The 27,640-nt window shown below is 44.5% G+C and overlaps 1 protein-coding gene across 5 annotated transcripts in view; it reads right to left on the bottom strand.

Annotated features, from left to right (window-relative positions):
- TNRC6B (trinucleotide repeat containing adaptor 6B) overlaps window positions 1-27,640 on the bottom strand; it is a 139,906-nt gene that overhangs the window by 36,331 nt on the left and 75,935 nt on the right. For all 5 annotated transcript variants that reach the window (XM_032221208.1, XM_032221209.1, XM_032221212.1 and 2 more), the window contains 4 exons: window positions 22,141-24,465; window positions 20,312-20,467; window positions 15,182-15,360; window positions 13,217-13,291 (listed from right to left, as the gene is read on the bottom strand). In XM_032221208.1, the coding sequence (XP_032077099.1) occupies window positions 13,217-13,291; window positions 15,182-15,360; window positions 20,312-20,467; window positions 22,141-24,465 (2,735 nt within the window). The remainder of the gene's footprint in view (window positions 1-13,216; window positions 13,292-15,181; window positions 15,361-20,311; window positions 20,468-22,140; window positions 24,466-27,640) is intronic.

The following is a 27,640-nucleotide window of genomic DNA, read 5'->3' as shown; positions in this document are numbered from 1 at the left end:
CAGGCCACCAAGGTGGCCACACTCCTAGTCGAATGGGCCATGATGCTGGCCGGAACCGGCAAGTTCTGCGCCTCGTAGGCGAGGGCAATGGCCAGATGGATCTACTGGCTAATGGTGGATGGGGAGACCCTCTTCCCGAGGGTTGGAATGACACAAACAGAGCCGCAGACCTACGAAATTCCGCTGTCCGCCTTAGGTAAATCCGTAAGGCCCTTCTTACATCTAAACGGTTCCAACTGTGCTCCCGCTCCTGGTCGGATCTGGGCAGAAGTCCAGAAGAACCACCTCCTGCAATCGGTGGAAGACCGTGTTTACCTTTGGCAGGAAAGCCGGGTCCAGGCGTACCACTACCCTGTTATTGTGAAATGTGCATAAATCCTCCCTGGAGGAGAGCCCCCAGCTCCGAGACTCGCCTAGCCGAGGCGATAGCCACCAGGAACACAACATTACAAGTGAGGAGCTTCCGCCTAACCGTCTGGAGTGGTTCAAAAGGCTCAGCCATACGGCCCCGTAGCACCGTGGGAAGGTGCCACGTAGGAAACATGTGGACTGGTGGGGGACGAAGGTGGCCTTCCCCTTTGAGGAACCTCTTAACTAAGGGCAAACGAGGGAGCAGAGTGGGCCCCTCTCCAGGTAGCACCGTGGCCAGTGCCGCCAACTGTCTCCTAACCGTGGCTAGGGAAAGGCCCTTGTCCAGACCCTCCTGGAGGAAATCCAAGACTTGAGGGACCGTGGCCCTGGAGGGGGTCACGTGGGCGGCCTGGCACCAGGAGACAAACGTCTCCCAAGTGGAATCGTAAATCCTGTTGGTTGACTATCTACGGGAGGCCTTGATGGTTCTGATCACCTTTTGGGACAGGAGGGTGCCTGTCAGGTGCTCCCGCTCAATCTCCACACAGCCAGTTGGAGCCACTGTGGATCTGGATGGACCAACTTCCCCTGTAGCAATCTCATCTCCCCCCAGGGAATCCTCCACGGTCTCCCTGCCGACAGACTCAGCAGGTCCGCGAACCAAGCCCTCCTGGGCCAGTAGGGAGCTACTAGGATTACTTTGGCCTGCCCTCTGACTACCTTCTGGATGACCCCGGGAAAGAAGGTAGGGGGGGGGAAGCGTACAGCAGCCCAACCGGCCACTTGGAGCGAAGGGCATTGACCCCCTCCGTTCCCCAAGCTGGGAACCGAGAGAAGAACCATGGCAGCTGAGCGTTGGACGGAGTGGCGAACAGGTCCACCACTGATCTCCCAAACCTTTGGCAGATCCTCTGGAAGAGCTCCTTGAACAGACTCCACTCTCCGTTGTCTACCGTCTCCCGGCTCAGCCAGTCCGCCTGATGGTTGTCGACGCCAGTGATGTGTTTCGCTTGGATGGAGCGCAGTTGTTTCTCCGCCCAGTATCCCAGTGACATCGCCTCGGTGTGAAACGCCCAGGATCGTGTGCCCCCCCGTCGATTGATGTGCGCCTTTGCTGCAACATTGTCTGTTAAGACGAGGACGTTATGACCTTCTACTGAGGTTTGGAACTATCATAGGGCAAGGTGGACTGCCCGAAGCTCCAGCCAATTTGTTGTGTTGAAGGTAGTTCTTTGATGACTGGCCCTGTGCTAGCTGGGAGCCTAGGGTCGCCCTCCAACCGAACACGCTGGCGTCCGTTGTCAGTATGAGGCGTTCTTGTTCCCTGAATTCGCATCCTTTGAGCAAAGCTGGGGACATCCACCACTTGAAAGACATCAGCACCTGCGGTGTCCTGGTACCTTGAGTGTCGAGTTGCTGGAATCGTCCCTCTGATATGGGAACAGCCTCCATTGGAGCGTCCTGGCACGTAGTCGTGCCCACAGGACCACTTCGATGCATGAGATGAACTTACCCAGCAAGCTGGAAAGAAGGGCTACGGGAACGCAACGATCCTTCCGGATCTGGTTAATTAACAAGCTGGACCTGTGGTCCGGGGAAAGAAACACTTGACCCAACCAGGAATCAATCACTGCCCCCAGGTGTAGGATTTGGGTGGATGGGGAGAGAGTACTCGTCTCAAAATTAATCGAGAACCCTAAGCCCTGGAGGGTGTCAATGACCTGCTGAGCAGGAGATGCCCTCTGGACAAGGATGTCATTCAGGTAACAGAATGACCGTTGTCTTACCTGAACGGTCCTTCTATGGGTGCTGCGAAGGGAATCCAATCATGGGTTAACTTAGCCTTCTAGCCTTGAGACTGAGTATGCAAATATCAAAGTTACGCCTCCTCTGACTGGACTTCCGTTTCCTTTTCAGTTCTTTACGAAGTCCACCGAAGGAGCATTATGTCAATCCTCAAACAAGCCGCAAGTCATCCGGCACTACAGAGTCAAGTCCAGTCAGTAACAAGTCAGAGAGTCAATATCGAAACGGAGCCCTGACCAGCTGAAGCTGCGGGCGGGTTTGGATTCCCTTCGCAGCACCCATAGAAGGACCGTTCAGGTAAGACAACGGTCATTCTCCTGTGTGCTGCTCCGGGAATCCAATCATGGGATATATCAAAGCAATGAACTCCCAGGGCGGGAGCTAGGCTGGTCAGGCTCCTCCGCAGGCGGAAGGACCCTTTGCAACACTCTCCGCCCAAAGGACGCCTCAGCCGAGGCGAAGACATCAATCTTGTAGTGGCGAATAAAAGGCGAGGGGGATGCCCAAGTGGCCGCCCTGCAAATCTCTTCCACAGATGCTTGCGTCGCCCAGGCCGCTGTGGTGGCCGCACTCCTGGTGGAGTGAGGAGTGATTCGCCTTGGAACCGGTCTGGAGTGGGTGTCATACGCCAACGCAATGCAAGCTTTCAACCATCGGCCGATGGTGTGGGAGGACACCTTCTGTCCCATTGAAGATGGCTGGAAGGAGACGAACAGAGCCTCCGATCTTCGGAACGACGCCGTGCGCTTCACATAGCGGCGAAGAGCTCTGCGAACGTCCAGATGGTGCCACTGACGTTCCCGCGGATGAGACGGGTGAGGACAAAAGTCCGGCAGGACAAGTTCTTGAGTTCTGTGAAACAATGAGTTTATCTTTGGAAGAAAGGTCGGATCCAAACGAAGCACTACCTTGTTCGGGTGGAAGATGCAAAGATCCGCACGAACAGAAAGGGCTGCTAGCTCCGACACCCTCCTGGCCGATGTTATGGCCACCAGGAAGGTCGTCTTGAGTGTCAACAAGCGGAGGCTGATGGAATGCAGAGGCTCAAAGGGGGCAGCTGTTAGGGCCCTGAGAACCAAGGTCAAATCCCACGTGGGATAACGATGTACCGTCGGCGGTCGTAAGTTGGAAGCACCCTTAAGGAAGGTTCGAACTCGCGAGTGCTGGGATAAGGAGCGGCCTTGGCCACCCCCGACCACCGTCGACAAGGCTGTGACCTGACGGCGAAGCGTGTTTGGTGCCAACCCCTTGTTGAGGCCGGACTGCAAGAAATCCAGAACTTGGGGCACCGAGGCCTTGATGGGATCGACCCCGGTGCGCCGGCACCAGCGGCAGAAGGCCTGCCAGGTAGCCTCGTAAATACGGGTAGTCGACGGGCGACGGGCCGCTTGAATTGTAGAAATGACTTCGTCGGAATAGTGGAGGGCCGCTAGCATCTCCCGCTCACGTGCCACACGGCTAACTGCAACAGCTGAGGGCCCGGGTGCCGGAGAGCCCCTTGGTGGAGCTGAATCTTGTCGTCCGGAATCCTCCAAGGACGCGAAACGGACAGATGGACGAGGTCTGCGTACCAGGGACGTCTGGGCCACATTGGAGCGACCAGCAGCACTTCCGCCTGTTCTGTCAAGATCTTCTGAATGACCGACGGAAGGATCGGGAGAGGAGGAAAGGCATAAAGAAGGCCGGCCGGCCCATGGCTGCGTAGAGCGTCTACTCCCTCCGCCCCCGGAGTCTGGTATCGGGAGTAAAACCGGGGAAGTTGTGCGTTGTGCGGGTGAGCGAACAGATTCACCTCGGGCAGGCCGAAGCGGCGAGAGAGTTCCTGGAAGAGAATGGGGTGGAGCTGCCACTCCCCCTGATCCACAGTCGCTCTGCTCAGCCAGTCCGCCTGAGTGTTGGCTTCGCCCGAGATGTGCTCCGCCCGAATCGATGAGAGTCTGGGCTCCGCCCAATGGAACAACCTTTCCGCCTCCAGCATCAGAGCTCTGGACTGCGTTCCCCCTTGGCGGTTGATGTGAGCCTTGGAGGCCACATTGTCGGTCAAGATTAGCACATGGTGATGAGATACAATGTCCCGAAACTCCAGGAGAGCCAGACGGATGGCCCGCAACTCCAGCCAGTTTATGCTGTTCGCCAGCTCCTGATCCGACCATCGACCTTGGGCCACCTTGTCCAGGGCATGGGCCCCCCATCCGAATAAGCTGGCGTCCGTTGTAACTTGAACGCGGTCCGGCTCCTTGAATGGACATCCCCGGAGGAGCCTGGACGACATCCACCAATGCAGGGACCGCCTGGCCTTGCCCGGGAGCTGCACCTTGATGTGGGAGTGACTGGTATGCGCTCTTTGGAAGGGCAGCAGGAACCACTGGAGAGGACGCGCATGGAACCTGGCCCAGGGCACCACGCTGATGCAGGAGATCATCTTCCCTAGCAGTTTGGACAGCGATAGCAGCGGTACTCGCCGATGGGATAGCGCATGATGCGCCAGGTGGTATATGCTCTGCCTCCTTTCCGGGGACAGGAAAACCTTGCACGACATCGAGTTGATGGTGGTTCCCAGATGAAGGAGGGACGTGGTTGGGCGCAGGTGGCTCTTGGGCAGATTGAGGACAAATCCATGGTTTCGCAATGCGTCCATCGTGACCTGTAGGTCTCGGAGGGCCTGATCTCGAGAGGACGACAGCACCAACACGTCGTCCAAATAGCAATTGATGCGTATTGGAATTGAACGAAGGGAGGCTGCCAATACTGCCAGAAGTTTGGTGAACGTGCGCGGGGCCGAGGAGAGGCCGAATGGCAAAGCCCGGTATTGATAATGACGGCCGTTGAAGTGAAACCGCAGGAACTTCCGATGTGCCGGATGAATGGGCACATGGAGGTACGCTTCTTTGATGTCTATGGAAGTCATCATGTCGCCTTGGCGGATGGAAGCCAATATGCTCTTTAGAGAGTGCATTTTGAATTTTTGGTATTTGATATACTGATTGAGCTGTTTCAAATCTAGGATTGCCCTCCATCCCCCGGAGTTCTTTGGTACTAGGAACAAGATGGAATAAAACCCTAGGCCTCCCTGCCCTTTGGGAACTTGCTCTATGGCCCTGATGGTGAGAAGATGAGATATCTCGGTGTCCATAAGGCGCCGCTTTGATGGGCACCTGGGCACAGGGCACCTGATGAACCTTCTCGGGGGGATGGATAGAAATTCTAGCGTGAGACCCAAACTCACTACTTGAAGGGCCCAGGCGTCTGACGTGAGCTCCGCCCATCGGTGGGCGAAGGCCAAGAGACGTCCTCCTATGGGCCCTACCTCCTGCGAGTCAGCGGTATCTGCGAAAGGAACGGTTGCCCGCTCCTCGGAATGACCGTCTACTCTGCGCCTGACTCTGCTGGCGCCCCCTGTCTCTGGCCCCAGCTCGGTCCTGGCCACGGTCCTGTGCCTGGGAGAACCCCCTGGTATAGTTGGGGACATAGGGAGCGGAGGTAAACCCCGAGTCCCCAGACCGAAAGGGCTGCCGTCTACCATAAGGCTGTGGTCTTCTGGTCACACGGGCACTTGTGGAGGGAAGCACCTTACGTTTGTCCCGAGTCTCAATGAGAATGGGATCCAGCACTGAACCAAATAAGGCCCCGCCCTTAAAGGGCGTGGATGCTAGACGCCACTTAGATTTGATATCAGCTTGCCAGTGGCGAAGCCAGAGCAAACGGCGAGAAGCCACATTGGAAACTACGGCTCGGGATGCAAATTTTGCCGCACTAAGGGTGGCATCAGCAGAAAACTCTAGGGCTGCTATCAGCTTGGTGACATCCTGATGGAGGCGCAGTTCCTCCGGATCCAGCCTTTCCTGTAGTTGTCTCAGCCAAACTAAAGAAGTCCTATTAAAGAAGGAAGCTGCAGTAGCTGAGCGCAAGGCCCACGCCGCTGCCTGATGAGTTTTGCGAATGACCGATTCGGCCTTGCGGTCCTCGGCCTTCAATCCTTCCGAAATTTCAGAAGGAATTAACGCCGGTGAAGCAAGAGCAGCGATGGGAGCATCCACTGTGGGAAACTGCAGGAGGGCCTCCAACTCTGGAGAAGATGTGAAAAGCTTCCTATCACCAGACCCAGGGGGCTTAACCGCGGTCGGCTCATCCCACTGCTTTTGGATTAAATCAAGAAAAAGCTTGGGAGATGGAATAAAATCTTGCAGAGCCACCTGCTCAGCAAAGAGCCGCTCGGTGGCATCCAGGCCCACAGCAGCACTTTCTGCAGAAATTGCCTCCCCCATGTGGGCGGTAGTCTTGGCCTTATACAGCAGGGATTTGAAAAGAGTGTGCCTGAAAAGCCCAGGGGCCGGAGGCTGGTCCACAGGAAAGCCCTCGTCACCAGAGAGTTCCCTATCCTGGATTTCACCTTCCTCCACTAAGGGAGATTGTGCGCTAAACACAGAGTGTAAAGGGGAAGGAGGATCAGTTTGCAGAATGGAAGAATCCCCTTGTACTGCTTGGGGAGCCAGGCCTGAGTAGGCCAGAGTAGGCCTGGAGACCTGGGATCTACGCGCTAATTCCGCATCCACCCCTCTGGAAATAGCCTCTGAGATCATGCTGTAAAAATCAGCAGAAAGGCCCAAATCCTGGCCCTCCAGAGGCCTGCAGCTGTGGGGGTGAACGTGGCAGAGGGCCCAGCGCGTGGAGGTGAACGAAGAGAAGCCCCACTAGCCTCCGAAATAATTGGGGGGGAACTAGGTCCGAAAGCCCCCACCTCAGGAATAGGGCCCTGGGGAAGCTGAATATCAGGGGACCAACCCTGCTCAACGACCCTCACCGGAGATACAGGTTGCTGAATCAGAACCGGAGGGGAAGAAATGGGAGCCCCAGATGTCTTGGGGGGAACCTTGGCCTTGTCTTTGCGCTTGTGCGACTTATCCCGAACAGTAGATGAGGCTCGAGGCCTGCTAGTAGAGGCCCTGGTCGCGGCCCTACTAGGCCCAGGGCTGGCCCCTCCCTCGCCAGGGGAGCGGGGCTCAGAAACTGGCCGGACAGTACCTTGCAATACCGATTGATCAGCCATGATTTGAATCTGAAAGAGCTCAATCAGCGAAACAAAGGAATGCAATTGAAAGCACACGCCAAGAACGCCACGTGGAAGCAGAGACCAAGAGAAGCGACCTCCTCCCTGAGTCAGCAAAACTCGAGTGAGGGAAAAGGGAGGGGCGGAGGCAGTGCGCAAACTCAAGCGCGCGGGCAAAATCTGCCTTCTCATCCCAGGCATTACTGCGCATGTGTGAAAAGCGCTTCCAAATAAGGCCACCGGCATCAAAGGCGCGAAATTCAAAGAAACCGCAGGGGAAAATTCCCAATAGCCGATTCATGTAATCCTCCGGCAGCCGCTCCAGCGAGGGCACAAGGGAGGGAGGCGGGGAGGAGGGGGAGACCCGCTCCGACAAGCCACAGCCTCGGATCTGACCGCGCTCGCGGGCGGGTGCTATCCGGCGTGGCGGCAGCGCTGGGAGACTCAGCTTCCTTGCGCGCTGAAGTTAAGGGAGGTCAGGCGGAGAACGCCCCACTCCAGCTGTAGCGATCCGATATCCCTTAAAGGGAAATAGCGAGGGAGGAATCGGCTGGCAGCAATCTGCCGCTTTACCTCCAATCCAGCAAGAAATCCACAGTGAAAACCAAGTAAATTCATCCTTAACCTTGAAAAATTAGCAAATAATCAAGAGAGCGTTGAAAATAAGTCTCGTAGGCTTGACTGAGTAATAGAACTGAAAAGGAAACGGAAGTCCAGTCAGAGGAGGCGTAACTTTGATATTTGCATACTCAGTCTCAAGGCTAGAAGGCTAAGTTAACCCATGATTGGATTCCCGGAGCAGCACACAGGAGAAAAGCCTGATGGGAATCTTCTTCAGATGGGCGGCCGCTACCGCTAACACGTTGATAAAAGTCCTGGGGGCTGAAGCCAACCCAAACGGTAGAGACCTGTACTGGTAGTGAAGCCCTAAGGAGAAACGGAGAAAACGCCTATGCTCAGGTGAATGGAGATGTGCAGGTAGGCCTCCGAGAAATCAATGGATGCCATGTAGTCCCCCTCCCGGATCCCTGCCAGAATGGACTTAAGGGAAGCCATCTTAAAACATCTATACACTAAGAATTGATTTAGGAGCTTTAGGTCTAAAATGGCTCTCCATCCCCCCAATGATTTTGGCACTAGGAACAGGTTTGAATAAAACCCCTTGCCCACCTAGTCGTCAGGGACTCTCTCTATGACCACAATGTGGAGCAAGTGCTGTATGGCCTGCTGCATCTGCTGGCGCTTGTCAACGTTCTTGGCCGGGGGGAACACCTGGAAACAATTGGGGGAAAGGGAAAGGAATTCCAGGCGGAGACCATGGGTCACCATACTGAGGACCCAGGCATCTGTAAATATCTCCGCCCAGGCGTCTGTGAACAGAGCTAGGCAGCCACCAATGTGTGGGGTCACGGGCAACCTACTTGCCCCAGCGGAAGGGGCGACTACCCCCTCCTCGAAAGGGCCACTTGCCCTGAGGCTGGAAGCGGGGTCTGTCCCTATTGAATCCCCTGTCGGATGGCTATCCGCCCTGCCCTCTGGGTACCTGCTCTGGTGGGTGTCTTGTTCCTATGGTTGCTGTGCTGACCTGCAATAATAGGGCGTGGACCTCTGCTCTGCCTTCTTGGTTGATGTTGGAAGCGCCTTCTTGTTCTTATCCTCCACCAAGATGGGGTCAAGGGAAGTCTCGAAGAGGGAACCCCCGGGTAGGCAGCTGTCGCTAGTTGCCACTTTGCTTTGTTGTCCGCCTGCCAGCCACGGAGCCACAGGAGGCGGCGCGACCTGACGGATGATGTCATAGCCCTGGAAGCAAACTTCATGGCATTTAAGGTAGCGTCAGCTGAGAACTGAGCAACCGCCACTAACTTGTTGATGTCCTGGTGTAGATGTACGTTCTCCGGTGGAATGCACACCTGAATCTACTCCATCCAAAGGATGGCCGTACGGTTGAAAAACAAGGCGGAGGCCGCCGCCTTAATGGCCCAAGCCGACGACTGGAAGGTCTTCCTGGGGATCATCTCCAGCTTCCTGTCCTCTGCCTTCAGGTTGTCTGCCACATCCTTGGGTACCAGTGATGCTGGGGCAGCCAAGGCCACCACCGGCGGATCCACAGAGGGCATCTGCAATGCTTGGAGAAATCTGGTTCGATGTTATAGAACCGTCTGTCATTGCTGCCTGGGGTGGGGAAGGCCCCAGGGGTCTCCCACTGTTTCTTAACGACTTCCAGGAATAGGTCGGGAGCAGGAATCTCCTCCTTAACCTCTTTCGGCTCGGAATAGACTGTGCCCTGGGGCTTCCTTACGGGCTCACCTTCCTTGGCCCCATGCCCCCTCCCAGCTGAACAGTGGCATGTGCCTTGCGTAGGAGGGACTGGAACAAGTTAGGAGGGAACAATCCTGTGAAGGCTGGAGGTTCAGGCTCCAGTTCCTCCTTGTCCTCAGAGAGATCTGGGTCACGCTGCGCCTTGTCCCACAGGACAGACCCCTCACTTCCCAAGGACAGGGACCCAGGGAGGCGGACTGGCTGGGAAGGGCCTCGTGGCCGGGCTGATGAAGAGCTGGGGACCGTGATCTCGCCCTGAGAGGCAGAGCGAGGCCTCTGGTGCTGCATGCTTGCAGCCACACAAGATGCAATGGCTTGTTCAATGAGGTTCTGAAGACCGACAGGCAGGTCCTCCATATCCAAGCAGTCCCAGCTGGATGCCCCAGGCACCTGACTATGGCTGGAGGTAGGTGCCAGGGTTGGCTTGGATGGATCTCTACCTCCCAGCTGAGTCTCTAGGGATAGAAACCCAGGCTGGTTATCTACCTGGTCAAAATCTTCCATGGAAACAGGAGGGGAATGGGCAACCCCCCCACACTGCACTCCCCCAAGGAATCTGGTGACCTAGGGGGAGAATCCTGCCTGGAAGGGCCCCCTAGGGGTGACATGGACCTGGAGGAGGAGGGATTGATCCTGCCCTACAGAGCCCTCAACCTCTCTGCCCTGGAGAAAGTTCTCACCAAGGCCCTGTGCCTCCTAGCTTCGTCTCTTTGGCTGGCACAGGAAGGGCAAGTGTCAGCCGAGGCTTTAAGCCTCCTGGAAGAGGCAGTGGGACGCTGCCTGGTGGAAGTCCCCTCCCCAGGAGGCATGGGGGGTGGGAAGGGGGTCTACCCGCCATCACGCAACTAATTACGACCACTCCTCGTGCTTCCTGCAATTCGCTCCTCACCCCCACCTCCGCAGCTAAAATGGCAAGGTCCTCACTCCTTTCGTCGTGCACCCCGAATTTTAAAACACCGCCGGGGCGCATTTCGGGTTTGCTGCGGCTTCTCAGGGAGTCTGCTGCTGTCACGCTGCTTCCCAGACGCCTCTGCTGCTCCTGGGGCTTCCGCGGCCCACACGCTCTTCTGCGCCCTCTTTTAATGCTGCTGTAGTGCACTCTCCTTTTAGGCTTCTGGGCTGTCGGGCTGGAAACCAGAGCCCTTTAGCCCCCACCGGCGCTGATCTGCCTTCTCAGGGTTCCACGTTGTCGCCGGCCAAAATGGCCGCTGGGACAGCGACCCAGCCACCGGAGCCTCCAAGCCTTGAGATTTAACCCTCGAGTAGCTGGAAAAACCGCAGCTAATAGCTTACTGGGAAGCGAAGGAAGGGTCTCCTTGTGAGAAGGAAGCAAGTTGAGTCGAGGATGGTCCAGAAAAGTTGAATCAGATCAGGAGTCAAGAATTTACAACTTCTCTTTGGCCAGACTGGATTGAAACTGGAGTCAGAGGAGAGGAGCCCAGAGGCATGGCTTCAGCTTCAACCTAGTCTCAAGGCCAATTGGCTGTGATAATACCATATCTGGACCATCCTGCAAACTCACTCTGGAAAATACAGAGTATTCTTTCTCTGGCCTCCTTGTGCTCAAAGAACACTGCATCAACCCTCTCCTCCCAAATTACACGCAGCCTGCAAAGGCCTCCCAGGGCATCCTCCAACCCACTGCAGCATCTCTTTTTATGAGATCTTTTTATGATCTCATTCTTTGCAATGGGAATTCTGGCCCTAATGGCAGTCAGAAGTGAAGAATCCCTTGTAAGGGATTATAAATTTGATAGCACATTATCAATCAATCAATCAATCTTTGCCCATTCTTCTCTTCTTCCTACCTCCCCCTTGCCTCGGGGAGGCTGAAAGAGAGGTTTACAAGAAGTTGTAAGGAAATGGAAAATCAAAAGAGATTTCTCCACTGTTCTGCACTGCTTAGAAGCCTTCTATAAGTGAAACAAATCCTTATATTCACAGAAGGGCAACCTTGAATCCAAACCAAATATTTTCTTCAATGACAAAGGTACTTGGAAAACAGGGCCTGTCCCTGTTCTTTCTGCAGATAAACATGGCAGGCCAGTTTGGTTCCTGATAGCCATAGTTACCATATTCAGAAGAGGATCTCTCAGGGTTTCTTTTTTAAATCAATGTGAATGTTCAGAATTTTGGTATTTTTATATTTTTTTAAAAAAATAGATATCATAGGGAGCTATTCCCAGAAGACAACAGACAAGGCTCTGATGCATTATTGGAAAAAATACTATAGGTTAGGGCATTGTGCCATGTCAACATAATGTTTTTAAAGTTAAAACAATTTATTTAAAATTTAAATTGATTTAAAAACAACTAAAATAAAAATCTTCCAAATTTTCCATTTTTATACTGCCGTGCTCTATATTATTTGAATGTACTGCTTTAATTCAATTCAGTGATTTGGCTTCAGAAGAATTGGGACAGATAGGCAGAGAGAATATCTTGGCAAGTGGGACAATCCCAGAGGCCTTATAAAAGCCTGCTTCCTATTCTGCAGTAAGGGGACAAGCACAAAGCCTGGGGAAAAAGTGTTCTGATGTGGAACTGCATGCAGGATGCCTTTCAATCCAAAGCTAATGCAGAGAAGAAAGCAAGTAGAAACATGTATATGCAACATATGATCATAATAGCTCCTTTGCCAAGAAAGCAACTACATATGCACATAAATAGCAGCACCATTCCCACATTAATAAAGACAACACTATGGTCAACAGTGCTTAGATTGCCATGGTTTCTCACAGCCTACTCTTGTAAAACAGAAACTCATTTCACCTGCACTTTTATAGTAGCACACAAAAAGGATAGTATTACTTTCAAAACAAAACAGAAATTATTTGGTGTTACTAAATAGCATTTAAATAAACAATCTGGCATTCTGACTAACTATAATCTTTATACAATCCATACATGAATCCAAATACCTATAGTTTACAAAAATAAAAATTCTAAACTTTTTTTAAAGCTTACTGAGTAATATTCAACTAATACAGAAATCAAGTATTTTTAAATAGCTGGTGTTTGGTTCTGTTGATTGTCCTATCTGCCATAATATCTGGCCTTATTGTAATTAAGTTAATTTATGTGTAATTGAAATAATTCTACATTCTCTTCCTCATTTATACCTCTGCCTTCCCTTCTAGTGCTGCTTTCTGTGTCTATGTTTAAATTGTAAACCTCCTAGGTATTGATCTGTAAAATACTATACATGTGTAGGGTGAAATTAGTAGAAGATATCTAGTGAGTGTGTGTGTGTGTGTGTACACATATGTATACATAAACATGTATATATGATGTTATACAAACAAGTAATAAAATTTTGCAAATAATTATAATCAGTCTTGTACCATATAGTGTCTTAAAAAAAAGCAGTCTCTTATAATTGCGCCTAGATCAAAGGTGGGTTGCTACCGGTTTGGGTGAACCGGTAGTGGAAAGAGGGTCGCCGAACAGAGGGTCGCCGAACCGGTAGGGATGGCAGGCTACCCACCCCCCTGAACTGGTTCCCCAGTCCTTGCTGCCGTTTTTAAGTCATTTTTCATGTTCTGCACATGCGCAGAACAATTTGTAGTCAACTGCGCACACGGATGAAGGGAACCAGCAGCAACCCACCCCTCGCCTAGATGGCTAGCTATTTTTTGCCTGTCAAATATTACTAAATAATTTTTGCAACAAGAAGTAGATAGAATGTCTTACCAACAATCCCATATTTGAAATCTGATCAGATAAGGTATTCATCCATGAATCACTACTTCCTCCTTTTAATGAACACTGAAAACAGAGATAATTAGTTTAAATTTCATTCTACACTGCAAAATATTCAAATTAAATAATACACTGTATACTCATTTCAAAACTGAAATTGGCTGTTCCTAATTTTAACTGTTAAACAAAAAGCAATCAAGTTTAATATTAAATTCATGTAGATTTATTGCTTACTGATTTATTTAGAGGAAAACATTACTATAGCATTACTAACTGCAGTTACTACTATCAAATCTATCTAAGATTCGCTGCAAATCTTTTGGCTTCTCAGGGAATAACACAATATGATCTGCACACAAACATACCTATACTTTGATATTTCCAACTAGGACACATGCCTTTATTCTTAAATACACTGAACAAATATGGAAATGTCATACATTCTTGTTTTATTTCATTTACAATGCTGATCTTTTTGCTGAGCATTCCCTTTATTCTCAAGATGCTTCAGTTAGTGGTTTTACTGCATTCAGTATCTCTATTCATGAAAAATATTCCATAGCTAAAGTCTATTGTTATGCTTCATCATATATACTTTCTCTTGAATAAAAAAAATTCTATTTCTGAATTATTTGCTGAAGAATAAAGTTTTTATGGTGAAGAGGGGTGTTCCAACTAGAACATCCCTCTCCACCATAAAGCTCCATTGTACTTCCTAAATTTTTCTGACGGGGACCTCTCATACCCTCTTCATCAGTATTTCAATCAGGAACTGCTATTTTTGCATTCATTCTTGCCCCCTTTTAGAGTAGGGGTGTCAAACTGGCGACGCATGGGTTGGATGCATCACGCAAAGGCCACGCCCATACCAGCTCCGTGAAGGGGAAAAAAGTTGGGATATATCACGTGATGGCAACGTGACACTATGAGTTTGACACTTGTGTTTTAGAGGAACCATAGCAGCATTTTTCCAATTGTTATGCCTATTTACAGCATTCAAAAAAAAAAGCAGGTCACGCAGAGTTGCTATAAGCAAACCTCACACATTAGGCAGGTCACAGTGTCTCTTATCAACAGACCACTTCCATATTTTAACATTTTTCTCAGTTGCAACTCTTATACATGCAGCCTTACCATTTTTCAACATTCTCACAGTACTAAAAATGTGTGACTTTTTTTTTTTTGGAAGCTAAACATTTATAGCATTTGTTTCCATTCTATTCTTCAACTGTTATTCTATCCAAGCATCTTTTGTCATACCTCCACATACTTCTATGGCACTCCAATACATAATTCTTGTTACTCTCTTTCAATTAATTTTCAGTATCTTCTTTTCTTACATCTTCTTTACTTTCATTCTATTGCAAAGTATTTCCTAATATTCTTTCATATAGTACTCTTTTTTACTATATTGTCTTCAGAACTATTATAAGGCTGTTCTGACAAAATTTGGAAAGTAATATCTGCAGTTTGTTTGCTGTCTGTTTCAGTATTGTATCTTGATGTGGTTTTATGCCTTTAGTTTTCAAAAAAATATATGCAGTTTTAATTCTGTACAAATCACAGAAAATAAGTAATAAGCAATAAAACAATCATGTTTTTGAATTCTTTTCAGTCCTTTGCCACATGTATATGAATGCAAACATGTTTAAACCATGCATTTGAAATCAATATCTGTTTAAGGAGATACCCATCATTCACTATTTTCATTTAGTCTCTTAATGGCCCAATAAATGGTTTCCTACTTCCTTCTCAATCCTACCCATCTATTCACATCACCGCAAAATCATTGTTAATTATGCACCTTCAATACATTAAACTATCAAGCCATTTATTTTTTTAAAAACCACTTCATTTTAACACAGATCTACATAGTTAACATTCTTTGTACTAGCAGTTTTAGAAAATGATATTTGCTTATCCATGAAAGACTGCATCGCAAAAGATTTTTCCTACCTTGATTTGTGGTTTCTTTCCTCCTTGTCCCCAGCTGGTTGAATTATGGGAGGAATTACTTCCCTGAGAGCCTGCTGTGTTCCAGACTCCTCCTTCCTCTTCCTCTTCCCAGCTGGAATGCCGGGTTCCCGATACTGGCCCATCATTATCGCCCCAGCCATCTTGAGGTGATTTGGAATCTTTAATGGAAAATAAATGTCAGAAAAAAGATCCAACAGTCACCCTAAATTTCCCACGTCTATTGTTTTATTTTACAACCTAGGATCAAATCGATTTTAACCTTCAGTAAACCTGTTAACTTGGATCTGGTAATTGACAGGTTTTGAAAGTTTTTCCTGGAGATTATCATTTGCAGTTGTAGATCTTTAATCCAAAAATAAAGGTTCAAACAAACATATATCTCTTGACTAATTTTGAATTACTAGTATATATAATTTTAGAATCACTAGTATCAGATCTATACAAAGGCCTCATTTTTTCATTTTATATTATTAGTATAGAATAAATATTTATATATTTAATTAGTTTTAAAATGTCCTACAAAATGGGTTTTAACAGATCAACGACCAAAATAGAAATAAAACAGAAAAATGGAAACCAGTGCTATCCTTCCTGGCCCAATAAGGAAATATTTATTAGATTGTTTCATAGATGGTATATGAGCATGCTAAATTAGCATATATGAACAAATCAAATTGTTTATTCTGCTAAAATGATATTTAGTCATTGGGGCTCTTTGTGGTTCTAATTTTTTTTCAGAGATTGGTAACTCATAAACCAATTTGGGTTGAGATATTACATTCTGAATGTATTTCTAGAAATCAATATATTTTGTCAAAAGGTTTAGCAGTATTTTATGACTGTGCTAGACTATCCATAGCTAACATCGGAAAAAAAGGAGAACTACAGTATAATTCTAGATGCCTGGCAAACTAGCATAGCAAAGGCGTTTTGCTCAGTTCAGGTTGAAGTCAGAAAATTCTTTTAACTTATACTTATTATAGTTTATAATCATTATAGTTATATAATTCATGACTAATGGTTATCCTTTCACAGTCAAGTATATGTGGAAGGAATATTAAAATAATATTAATGTCTGGCTTTGCAATTATTCTTTGTTTCTCTATGTTGTCTGTGTGTTTTAATTTTAAAAATGGGTTATGAATAAAATGTCATGACTTCCATTTTGTAACCATAGTTTCTTATAAGAGACGTGATGGAGCAGTAAATAGAATGCAGTATTGCAGGCTAATTCTGCTGACTGCTTATTGCCAGCAATTTGCCAGTTTGAGTCTCACCAGTTCAAGGTTGACACAGTCCTCCATCCTTCCGAGGTTGATAAAATGAGGACCCAGATTGTTGGGGGAAATATGGCAATAATCTTAGAAAGGGCTGTAAAGCACTATGAAGCTGTATATAAGTCTAAGTGCTATTGCTATAGTTTGTATCATATATCATTCCATTTCAAAAGACAATCCATTCGTTTATAATAACCCCAAGCTTTTTTTCTGGTGAATTATTCCACTACTTCCAAATCTGAGAACAAGCTGAATAGCATTTCTGAAGCTAATCATAATCCAATTCACATCGTGTTTCTTTTACAGTGATTAGATAGAATGGCTAACTGATAATTAATTCTGCAAAATCAATTCTGCAAAAAGCAAAGCAGTGTATAATTAAGCATTAAATATAAATGCAGTCAATCCTTTCTGCTGGAATTAAATAATTCTAATTAACTACTAATGCTAATAAGATGGTTACTCATTCAAAATTGTCATTTTAAGCTAAAGATATTATTTTTAAAATTCATTAAATTTTTATGCTGCCTATCTCCCCTAGAAGGCAATTCAAGGAAGATTATGTGTTATAAAATTTATATTTGTTCTAATTATTTTTCTAATAATTAAAATATTAAAACTATGCAAACTGAAAATTTTGAAACGTTACAAAAATCAAAACTAAGAGACAAGGTCTTCTTATCCTGTCAACCACCTCCAGTGATAAGCATTCCCCTCAGGACTTCAAGCCATTTGGCAAAATGAAGTTTTAATATGCTTTTAATAGGCCAAAAGGGTGGGAGCAATTCCCACTTCTGATGATAGAGGGTTCCACATAGATGGGGCGATGGTGGACAAGGCTCTTTTTTTTGACCCTGCCTGTGGGAATTCCTTAGCAGAGAGGATCTGTAACAGGCCTCTTCTGCTGGCATAATGGGGTGGGCTAGTTCCATTGGGGACCACACACAGACACACACATTTTAATTATAACTTTGCTAAATTTCTGTTTTAAGAACTCCTCAGTTTACTGTGATATTTTTGTAAAAATGATGAAAAAGATACAGGTATTAATACAAAATAAACAATACATATTAGAATAATACTGATCATAAACGATTACCATATTTTTTGAATTATAAGATGCCCCCCCCCCAAAAGAGTGGGTGGAAATGTCTGTGTGTCTTATAGTGAATGTTGCTGAAGCCCTGCCCACCTGCTGACCCTCACCCTTTGGTCTCTGCCTCCCAGCAATTTGCCTCCTTGCAGCAAATAGCAAACAGCCTGGCCAGCTTCAGCACAGCCTGATTTGGCACGAGCAGCTGATTGATGGTTGGATCAGCATCTTGGAATACCTCTGATCAGCTGTTCCAGGCTGCGGGCATCGCCACCATACACTGGTGCCACCACCTATCGCTGCCTCCGCGTGCTCCATTTTCGGTCTCCACACCCCATTTCAGCCAGTTCCAGGTGGTGGAAATCACCGCTGCGGCCTATCAGCTGCTCGTGCTAAATCAGGCTGTGCAGAAGCTGACATGGTTTTTTCTGTTTGCTGCAAGGAGGCGAATTGTTGGAAGGCAGAGGCAGATTTTTTTCTTCTTGTTTTCCTCTCCAAAAGCTAGGTGCATCTTATAGTCTGGAGAGTCTTATAGTCCGAAAAATACAGTAATTATTTAACCTACATAAAAATAGCAAGTTAAAAAAAACAATTTAAAAAACATTTGCTACAGTATTGTTTGGTTACAGAGAAACTATGGCAATGAGTTGTTTTTGAGATTAAAATCAGTTCCAGTCTATGTCTTGGTAGAAAGAATACCATGGAAATAAGCAAGAATTGTTTTCATTCATTTGAAATGCAAAACAGCACACTTTGAGTCCCCCAAGAAGCCACTTTTTAATGAATTCTTTAGAGGTTCCTTTCTGAGATTATACTGCCAAAATTCAACAACAAATCACACACACACACACAAAAAAAAAAACCACCCTCCCCTCAAGACCTGGTCTTGTACAAGTTTATTCTTTAAATTTATTCAGGAAAAGGCTAAAAAAAATGTCCCCAAGCACTTATTTAAATCCAGTCAAACTAGTAATCCAAGGACCTCTTCTCACATCTTGAGTCCATAAATCCCTATTTATCCAAAATCGATTTCCCCCCATCCCATGGCTGGAAAAAGCGAGATAATTTAATTTGTTTCCTATATATTTATTTATGAGTTTAGATTCCTAATTTTTCTTATAGAAACAGCAGCAGCTTGTGTGGCATATCCTTGAATTAAAAAAAGTCATTTACACATACTGTATCTATGTGTTTACTCTGGATACTACATGCCTAAGAATACTATTAGCAAATATTAGCACATACATTTAGCAACACTGACTCCAGCTGTATCTGATAGTTCAATGTCCTTGATTGTTAGAAGGCTCATTCTCCTCCCCCCCCCTTTCCACTGTTCATCTGCACATTCACATCAAAGACTAAATACTGTAACTCTAAAATCTGCTCTAAAATTAAATTCCTAGTTGCCTATATAAATACTCAAGATTGTTCTATTTAGAGGAATGTCCCTGTCAATCTCACAAGAACTTCACCTGCCATGTAGTTAAGTTTGTATAAGCATGTTTAAGCGTATAATTTAGTTCCACACCGTACTTCATATTAATATGTATGGATCCAAGACAGAGGCTCCATCAGCCAGCCTTTTGCAACTTGCATATTCTCAAATGTATGGATTCCAACCTCCAGAATTTCTAAATCAGGGGTGTCAAAGTTGCATCATCACGGTGTAGTTATGTGATGTATTGGGACTTTCCCTTTTGCTAAACCGAGTGTGGGCATGGCCAGCATGTGATGCATCTGGCCTGCAGGCCGCGAGTTTGACAGCCCTGTTCTAAGTCAAGACAATTCTGAAAGTTGGAAGTCCATGCACCTAGAGAAAAGATGAAAAGTAATCTTGATCAAGCATGGTGTCTGCTACTTCATGGCAATTACGGTGGTTAATTGTCCTGCAGCCCCGTTTAAGATCACACCTCAGGTGAGCAAGTACAATTAACACCAGAACAGTGACACTTTTGGATAATATTTTACTAATGGTCACTCAAACTGAGCAAAGGATTGGTTTCTTATATGCAGGAAAAGTGATGAAGCTGCACCTTGTATTGACATCTAGAAATCATTTTGGCTTGTGGACTCTGATAGAGCACTAGTTACTTGGGATAGTTTAGATCCATGCACCTTTTGGTTCTTTTTGGTGGTCTATTTTGGGGGGGGGGGGATAGCAGTAAATTCCTGGGTTCAGGAACTGATTATTTCTTCAGAGGGAGGATTGAACTGGATGCCACCTTTAAGGAAGCATTAGTTTATCTTTATTGAAGAGCCTTCCCTAAATTCGGCTTCTTTAAACAACTAAAGAAGGTGAATGTTGATTTAACTGCAGAGGACCCTAGAGAAAGATGATTTGTCTGGATCCTTTTCAGTCAGAGTTCATGCCTGGGATTATTGCTGCAATGGCAATGATACCCTGGTGGATGCCAAGAAGTGGATAAAGGTGGGTACAACTCCTAGTCCTATTTGATCTCAGTGATGTTCAGTAATTGAATCCTTTTGGTTCAGAGTTAGGGAACTGAAGTATTGTTTTGCAGAAGTTCTCCTGAGGTGTGATTCTGGGTTTGGAGTAGTAATGAGAGATTGACTTACCAAGTATTCTCTAGTGGATTTCTGATGAATTAAATTCTGTTTCTGTTTATAAAACTATATTTTCTAGGAACTAATTTTTTGAGTTTTCAACAATTAATTTTAATAAAAAATTCAAAATATACATTATTGTTGTTTTAAAAGAGGAAACTAGGAAGTACTTACTAGGTTTTATGGCATTTGATGTACTGGAGGATCCATTTCCCCATGTGGTAGAAGTTCCTGCTTCCTCGACTTCACCCCAACCAGGACTGGCTTCATTTGGTTCACCCCAAGCAGCGGTACCATTATCTGGTGCAGGAGGTGTACTTTTGTTCCAGACTAAATACAGAAAGTTTTAATTCTAGGCTATTTATTCACCAACAACATAATCACAAAATACAGGAAGCCTCGTTTAATGACTGTTCAAAGTTAAAACAGCACTGAAAAAAGTGACTTATGAATGTGTTTCAAACTTATGACCATTGCAGCATCTGGCTTCATGTGATCCCCTTTTGTGATGTTCTGTCAAGCAAATTCACTTAACAACTGTGTTACTAACTTGAAAACTGCAGTTATTCACTTAACAACTGTGGCAAGAAAGCTCATAAAATGGGGAAAACTCACTTAACAATTACCTTGTTTAGTAACGAAAATCTGGGCCTCAATTGTGGTCATAAATTGAGGATTATCTATAAAACTTTCTCTTTCTACACAGCTGATACTATTTTATCATATCTACATGATAAATATTATCATATATATCTATTCTAAACCCTACATCATTATGCTAAATCAAGTAACAGTATCACCATTACAGTATTACATTAAAAGTAGAGTTTGATTTTACAGTCAATAGAATTCAATATAATCACAAAATGAGTGTAAGAGAGAGGACTTCAGATAAGAATTCTCTGAATGAGATCAGAAAAATGTTAATATAATATATATGGAATATATTATACCATGACTATATATAATCCATGTTATCCACAATTTGCTCAGAAAAATATGATTATAATAGCACAAATCTGTATATTGGCAAAAATATATTTTCCTCCATTGCCTTTTTGACACAAACTGTTCATATAACAGTACAATACAAGGCAGGAGAAGCACTTAAGAGAGCTTGGGTGCATCTAAGTGGAATGTCATATCCTTTTTAACTTCCCCTTCTGACGTCTGGAAATGCAAAATAACTAATTGGAATCACAAACGTTGCTCAAAGGTTCTCCACAGATAAAATTATTAATATCAGACTCTGTAACAAAATAATTACTATTACTGTTATGAACATTTACAAGCACCCAATCTATAGTATAGTGGTAAATTGTACATGTTAATAGAACAGTTAGCCTTAAAAGGACCAATCTGTTGGATAGAGCATTAGAAATCTGTTCGTTTATGTTCATGCTCCCTTCTTCTAAACGAGAATCAGAAAAAATTAAATATCCAATAATTTGTAGAATATTGTATTAAAAAACCCATGTAACAATAAAAAGATGTGCAATCCTGGAGATAATAGGTTCCAAGGATCCAACCAATTCTGATCTAGCGGAGAATCTATCTTCTGCTGTTCCTATATTCTCCTTGACAGAAATTGTAACAAGGAGCTCATAATTTCTGGATGTAAATGCTTTATGAATTTTATTTTCATTAACTATACATTATGCATGTCTTAGTGTGGAACATCAAGGAATCTGATTCTTTGTCTAATGCGAACGAGGTTCTGGCACAATCTGGGTCATTCTATTCTTTTTTTAAAAGTTAAAAGACAGTCTAGAATTCTCCTTCCTGACAAATCAGACACAAGAATAAAATTGTCTATAAACAGTAAGCATTTCATAATATGTTATGTAACACTACTGTATTCAAGGTTTACGGTCTGTTCTTTCAAGGACATATTAGATATATGGCAAGCTACAGAACGGATTTGAAAATTATTGTAAATCTACAATAATTTAGTAAGAAGATAAACTGTTTGTATCATCATGAAGATCATTAAAAAAAATTACCTGAGGCTGTTACTTTGCTTGGCCTTGGAGGAGGGTGGTTCTGTTCTCGTGAAGCTTGTCCACTTTGTGAGTTCTTGTCCCACAAGTTCACATTCTTATAGTTGTAACTATTGGGGTCTCCCCAGGCTGAGGTGCCATCATCAATATCCATTTTACGATTAATTGACTGGGGAGATGGTTCTTCCCAGCCACTTGGTTCTTCATCCTTTGAGATAGTTGACTGTGGCCCACTGTTCCAGTTAGAATTGGGTAGCCTTCCATTACCTGGAGGCTGCTGTGGTGGTGGAGGTGGTGGTGGGTCCCAGGAACTGGGTGCCTCTGACTGCTGATGGTGCTGCTGTGGATTATTCCAGGAACTGGGTTGTCTACCAGTATCATTCCATGCTGGAGTTCTTTTATTATTATCCCACCCTGCTTTAGAAGAAGAGTTTGAATTTGCATTATTACCCCAAGTGCCAATCTCATTCTGGCCAGCTTCATTCCAACCTGATTTATTTCCTGAAGTTTCCCAATTGCCATTTTTTGGCTGGTCAACTTCTTCTCCCCAGCCATTCTTCCCAGAAGACCATCCCTGATTAGGTGGCCGCCCATTCCATCCTGGGTCTTTGTTGGAATTCTCATTCCAAGATGTTGTGACTTTTTCATCTGGTCTTCCCCCTCCCCAGTTAGAACAATTGCTCTTGTAATCATTCCATCCTCCAGTGTTTTTGGGCTCTTTCCATTCTGTTGGAGTTGAAAGCTCACCCCATCCAGACTTGATTGGATTGCTTTGGCTGGGTGCATCTCCCCAGCCCCCTGAGTTCTTTGTCTGTATGGTAGAACTCTCCCACCCCTCAGTACCTTTATCAGACTTTCCTTCAGCTCTTGGCATCTCTTCTATGTCCCAAATAGTATCTTGCTTGATTTGAGTTTGACCCCAACCGGTATTTGAAAGCACTCGGGGATCTAAATCAGTCCTGCTTAATAAAGTTTGCAAAACTGCCTGACAATCAGGATGTGTAGGCCTGTATGATCGGCGTCCAGAATTGTGACTATCACTGCTTCCTGCTTTATGGTTGCTTCCAGTGCTTTGACCTCCAATCTCACTTCCTGCGGAACTAGAAGATCGTCCCCAACAGGGAGCCTGGGAATTACCTTGGTTTTCAGGAAGCGGGTGGCCCCTTTGATTGTCCCATGCTCCAGTGCTAGAATTTGGTTGGTTTGGACCATTCCATTCACCAATCTTCAGTTCATCAGGCCCAGTCGGCTGTTTCCATTCTCCCTGAGACATCCCTGATGTCATTTTGTTCCCTTCATTCCATTTACTTTCACCAGAGTGTTGAGGGCCAACGGTCCAAGACCCATCACCCGTAGATCTATTATTATTATCCCAAGATTCATTTCTTGACCCATTCGATTTTTGAACAGAAGCTCCCTTCCACAAGTCTTCCCTATCCTTCCCATTGTTCCCATGATTTCCAGAATTACCTTGATTAGAAGCACTGTCCATTCCAGAAGGCCCCCTAGCTGTACCCCAAGACCCAACGTTCCCAGTTTTTCTCTCTCCAGTGCTTTGTGAAGGGGTATCAGTGCTCCTGGAGGGGTTCCCAAAGCCCATTTCAAAGGACATTCCCTTATTCTCTACTGGGTTTGGTGAACTTAAGTTCAAGGATATAGCATTTCCGTTTTTTGGTCCATCAGTGTTGTGGATTTGAGCATGTTCTCTGCCAGAGACAAAATTAACACCCGCATTTTCCATCTTTGACTGCTGTTCCCTAGAAGTCTGACCTGTTGTAGTAATCTGTGCATTTGAACCACCATTATCAGTTTCTGAAGTCCCTTTCCTTGAATTGCCCTCCTGAATTAGTGCTGGCCAAGCAGATGGGTTGCTATTTGGGTTAAAGTTGCTGAAGCCAGGATTGGGGCCAATTCTATCCTGCCCACTCAAGTTTCTCCAGCTTGCTAGACTACCATTATTCTCTACTGAAGGACTGGAAGATTGAACAGGTTTAGCCTTGGAGTCGGATTTCCAAGCCCCAAGATTACATTCATTACCAGAGCTTCCAGACTGGCACTGGTTTCCTTTTCCTTTGTTGCTACTGGTGCTTCCCAGCAGAGTGCTCTTCTCTGAGCCGGAGTTTGAGGCACTGTTGTTGTCTGTGGAGTTTTCGGAAGAAGACTCAGTATCTTTGCTAGCAATACAAGGCCACTCTTCCATGTCAGACCCGTCTACAATCACCTTGTCCCAGACGTGAGTAGGGTTGACATTGGTGCTGTTGGAGGACACTCCAGGACCCCAAGTGGAATTTGCATAATTTGAAGCAGCAGCACCTCCAGTTGTTGAATCTAAAAAGGCAACAGACCAAATTATTCATAAATCCACGTAAGAGCTTAGGTAACATATACAAGTTTGCTGAAATATTAAATGTTTCACAATCCTGTGAAATACATTCTTCACTGCATACACTTCCTAGTTGGTTGGATGCCGACTATGGTACATGGGCTTGCAAGTTAAACTCTCCAGTTAAGAGAGGTCCTAACTTGCATAGAATAGTTTGAAAGTGTTGGAGTAAAATTAGTATTGGTTGTGCTTGTATTATATTGCTCACAATATGCCAAAACGATTGGGTAATGTAAAAGTATTCTGAATCTAGTATAGGCACTGCTACAACTAGTAATCTAGTCTACGCTTCTCTATATTGCTAGAAAGTGTTATTTGAAAGCCCAAATTAACTAAATGTACAATGAGTGCGGTGAAGGGCAATATCTTTGACTCACATGGCACATTAGGTTGTTTTATTTATCAATCATATTATATTGTATATAGCACACAGAGTCCCTCTCTGAGGGAGACAGGTGGTTTAGAAATATGACATCTAAATAAATAAAATATGAAAGATTGCAAATGGTATTATAAAAAGAAAATGGTAAAGAAAGTGAACCAGTGATTGGAATGGTGTGGACATGAACATCTGAAGAGAAATAAAGATGCAGATTAATTATAAATAAACAGTGTAAAGTGTTTTTCATAAAGTATGAAACAGTGCTACATTGTAGGGGTTTATGAATGAATATACATATACATATGAAATAAGTGTATGTTATATTCCAATGAATTATGATAACAAAAGAACCAGGTTTGGGGTAAAATTGTGCAAAATTATGGGAACATGACTCAAGGAGAAACAAAATTCTGCTAGAAAATTTAAATGGATGAGCTAAGATTGAAGAAAAAGTTACTGTTAAGAATGAGAATGGTCTGTTTAAAAAAAATATCTTAGTTTGAGTATAAAAATTAACCATACATCTATACATACTTATGAATGTAAATTTAAAATTACAATTGATTTAAACTGTTATGCTGAAAAAATAGAATTAGTGAAGCATAAAATAGTGATGAGAAGTTCTGAATATGGGGCAGGGTTATTTGATAATGTCAAGAATGGATTTGGGAACAAAATTGAGATGGAGGAAAAGTGGGAGAAAAACAGTAATAAAAGTTTAAAAAAGGCACAAAAACTATATATGAATCTTCTATGAGAATTAGAAGACAAATTAATATTCTAGCAGAATGAAAAGGAGATATAAGGAAAGAAGATGTAGAAGCTGCTTGAAACAGTAAAGTACAGAATGCCACAGAAATGTGAGATGCAACATTAATATGATTAATGAAAAAGAATGCTTAGTGGAATGAGGAAGGTGAAAGAGGCTTAGATGAGGAAAATGTAGATAAAACAATCATTGCTGCAATACCTGAGAGAAAGTAATTGTGTAAGATTTAGACAAAGAAAAAGACTGTTGCAAGGAATAAAGAGAACAAGGAAAAATCAGAAGACTGCAGAACAATGTTTACGGAAATTAAAAAAATGTTTGGAAAACAAAGCTAAAAAAATAACCTCTAACAAAATGAACTGCATAAAAAATAAAACACATGAACTTATTAGAAAGGGAGCTGAAGTGAGGGAATGGAAGAATGCTATACAGATAATCCTTCAGTTATAACTGGTCACATGACCTTGATTTACGGCCCTTTTGCCCAATCTCGATATTTACTTCCATTTTCCGACAAAATGCCCCATAGAAAACAATGAGTTTGCTTGGTGATCGTGGATATGTTTAAGGACCATGATGATTTGCTGAACCGCAGCTTCAAAAAGGTAATAAAATCAAGTCAGTTACAAGGATGATCCACTTTTGACATCAAACTTATAACCATAATGGGAAGGCTTCATTATGGTTATAAATTGAAAACTACCTGTAAATATTAAGTGTCCAAGAATAATGTGATGAAAAGGAAATAATTCCACTTGTGAGAATGTTGAAAATAATAAGGCTGAAGATGTTAACTGTTCAAAATTCTGAAATATGCCTATGGCCTTCTTATGCATGTAGGATGTATAACCTACAACCAAAAGGAAAAAGTAAGGTATCAGGCTAGAAAGTGGGAGGAGTTCACATCCCGCCTTAGCCAAGAAAGCTGGTTGGATGACTTTGGGCCAGTCACTTTTTCTCAGCCCACATGGGTTTTTTGCTAGGAGGGAAAAAAAATAGGAGAATGGTGTGTTGGGTATGTTCACTGCCTTGAGTTATTTGTAAAATTATTAAAGGCAGGACACAAATAAATAAAATAAAAATGAATAAAAAATACATGCTTCTGTTCATTATCTAATCTGAAAATCAGTATTATGTGAAGAGAAACATAAGTTTAATGCAACAAGAATAAAGTGTTTAAAATGATTAAACAAGAGATATTCCCAAGTCCTGTTTCGAAAATACCTAGAAAAAGATCCGTTCAATGCTTATTTAACAGTTCTGAGTGGCCCAAGAATGGTTGACTCTTGCCATGTCAGCTTCAGCCCTTATAACAGCTGTAAAGTCTAAGCTTGATGATAGAACCATACTGCTTATGTGTCTTTTTCTGAAAAAGTAGATCACTTACAGCATGAGAATTGGCTACTAATATTTTCATGTTTGATTCTGAAATGATACTTGGCCTGGAAATGATCAACGTGCTAAGAAGGAACTCAATCATTTCACTGGAGAAAAGCAATCCAGAATACAATGTATCTATAAGGAAGAAAATTTCTATTTTATTTTTATTGGTTTAAATCTATGAAAGCGAACAGGTGAATGTAAGACCATAATATCTATGTACTAAAACTCTCATGGTCTGTCTGTACCTTTAATTACTCCAAGCAGTGCATCAGAGCACATCAATTTTTGAATCAAGGTGTCTTAAATCCTCTAACTTAAAGACGTGTGAAAAATCTGGGACCCATTACTTCTGTGGAATTGGAATTTCAAAGATCTTCAGACCACTTTTATTTCCAAAGTTGTGGCTCCAGTGTCCCTACAGTTATGTGATTGTGATTTCTGATGTTCCCTGCCAGCTTCCCACAAGCCAAGTAAATGGGACAGCTGGCAGGAAGTCAGAAGGCACTCCTGCACCCTCTCGGTTGTTTTTTTTTTTTTTTTGTCTGTCTGTGGCCATTCTGTTTATCTGTTTACATAGATAAATACT

Source organism: Thamnophis elegans, chromosome 7, assembly GCF_009769535.1.
Source record: "Thamnophis elegans isolate rThaEle1 chromosome 7, rThaEle1.pri, whole genome shotgun sequence".
NCBI lineage: Eukaryota > Metazoa > Chordata > Lepidosauria > Squamata > Colubridae > Thamnophis > Thamnophis elegans.
Note: the sequence above shows the minus strand (reverse complement) of the source record. Positions and strands in the feature narration are given on the sequence as shown.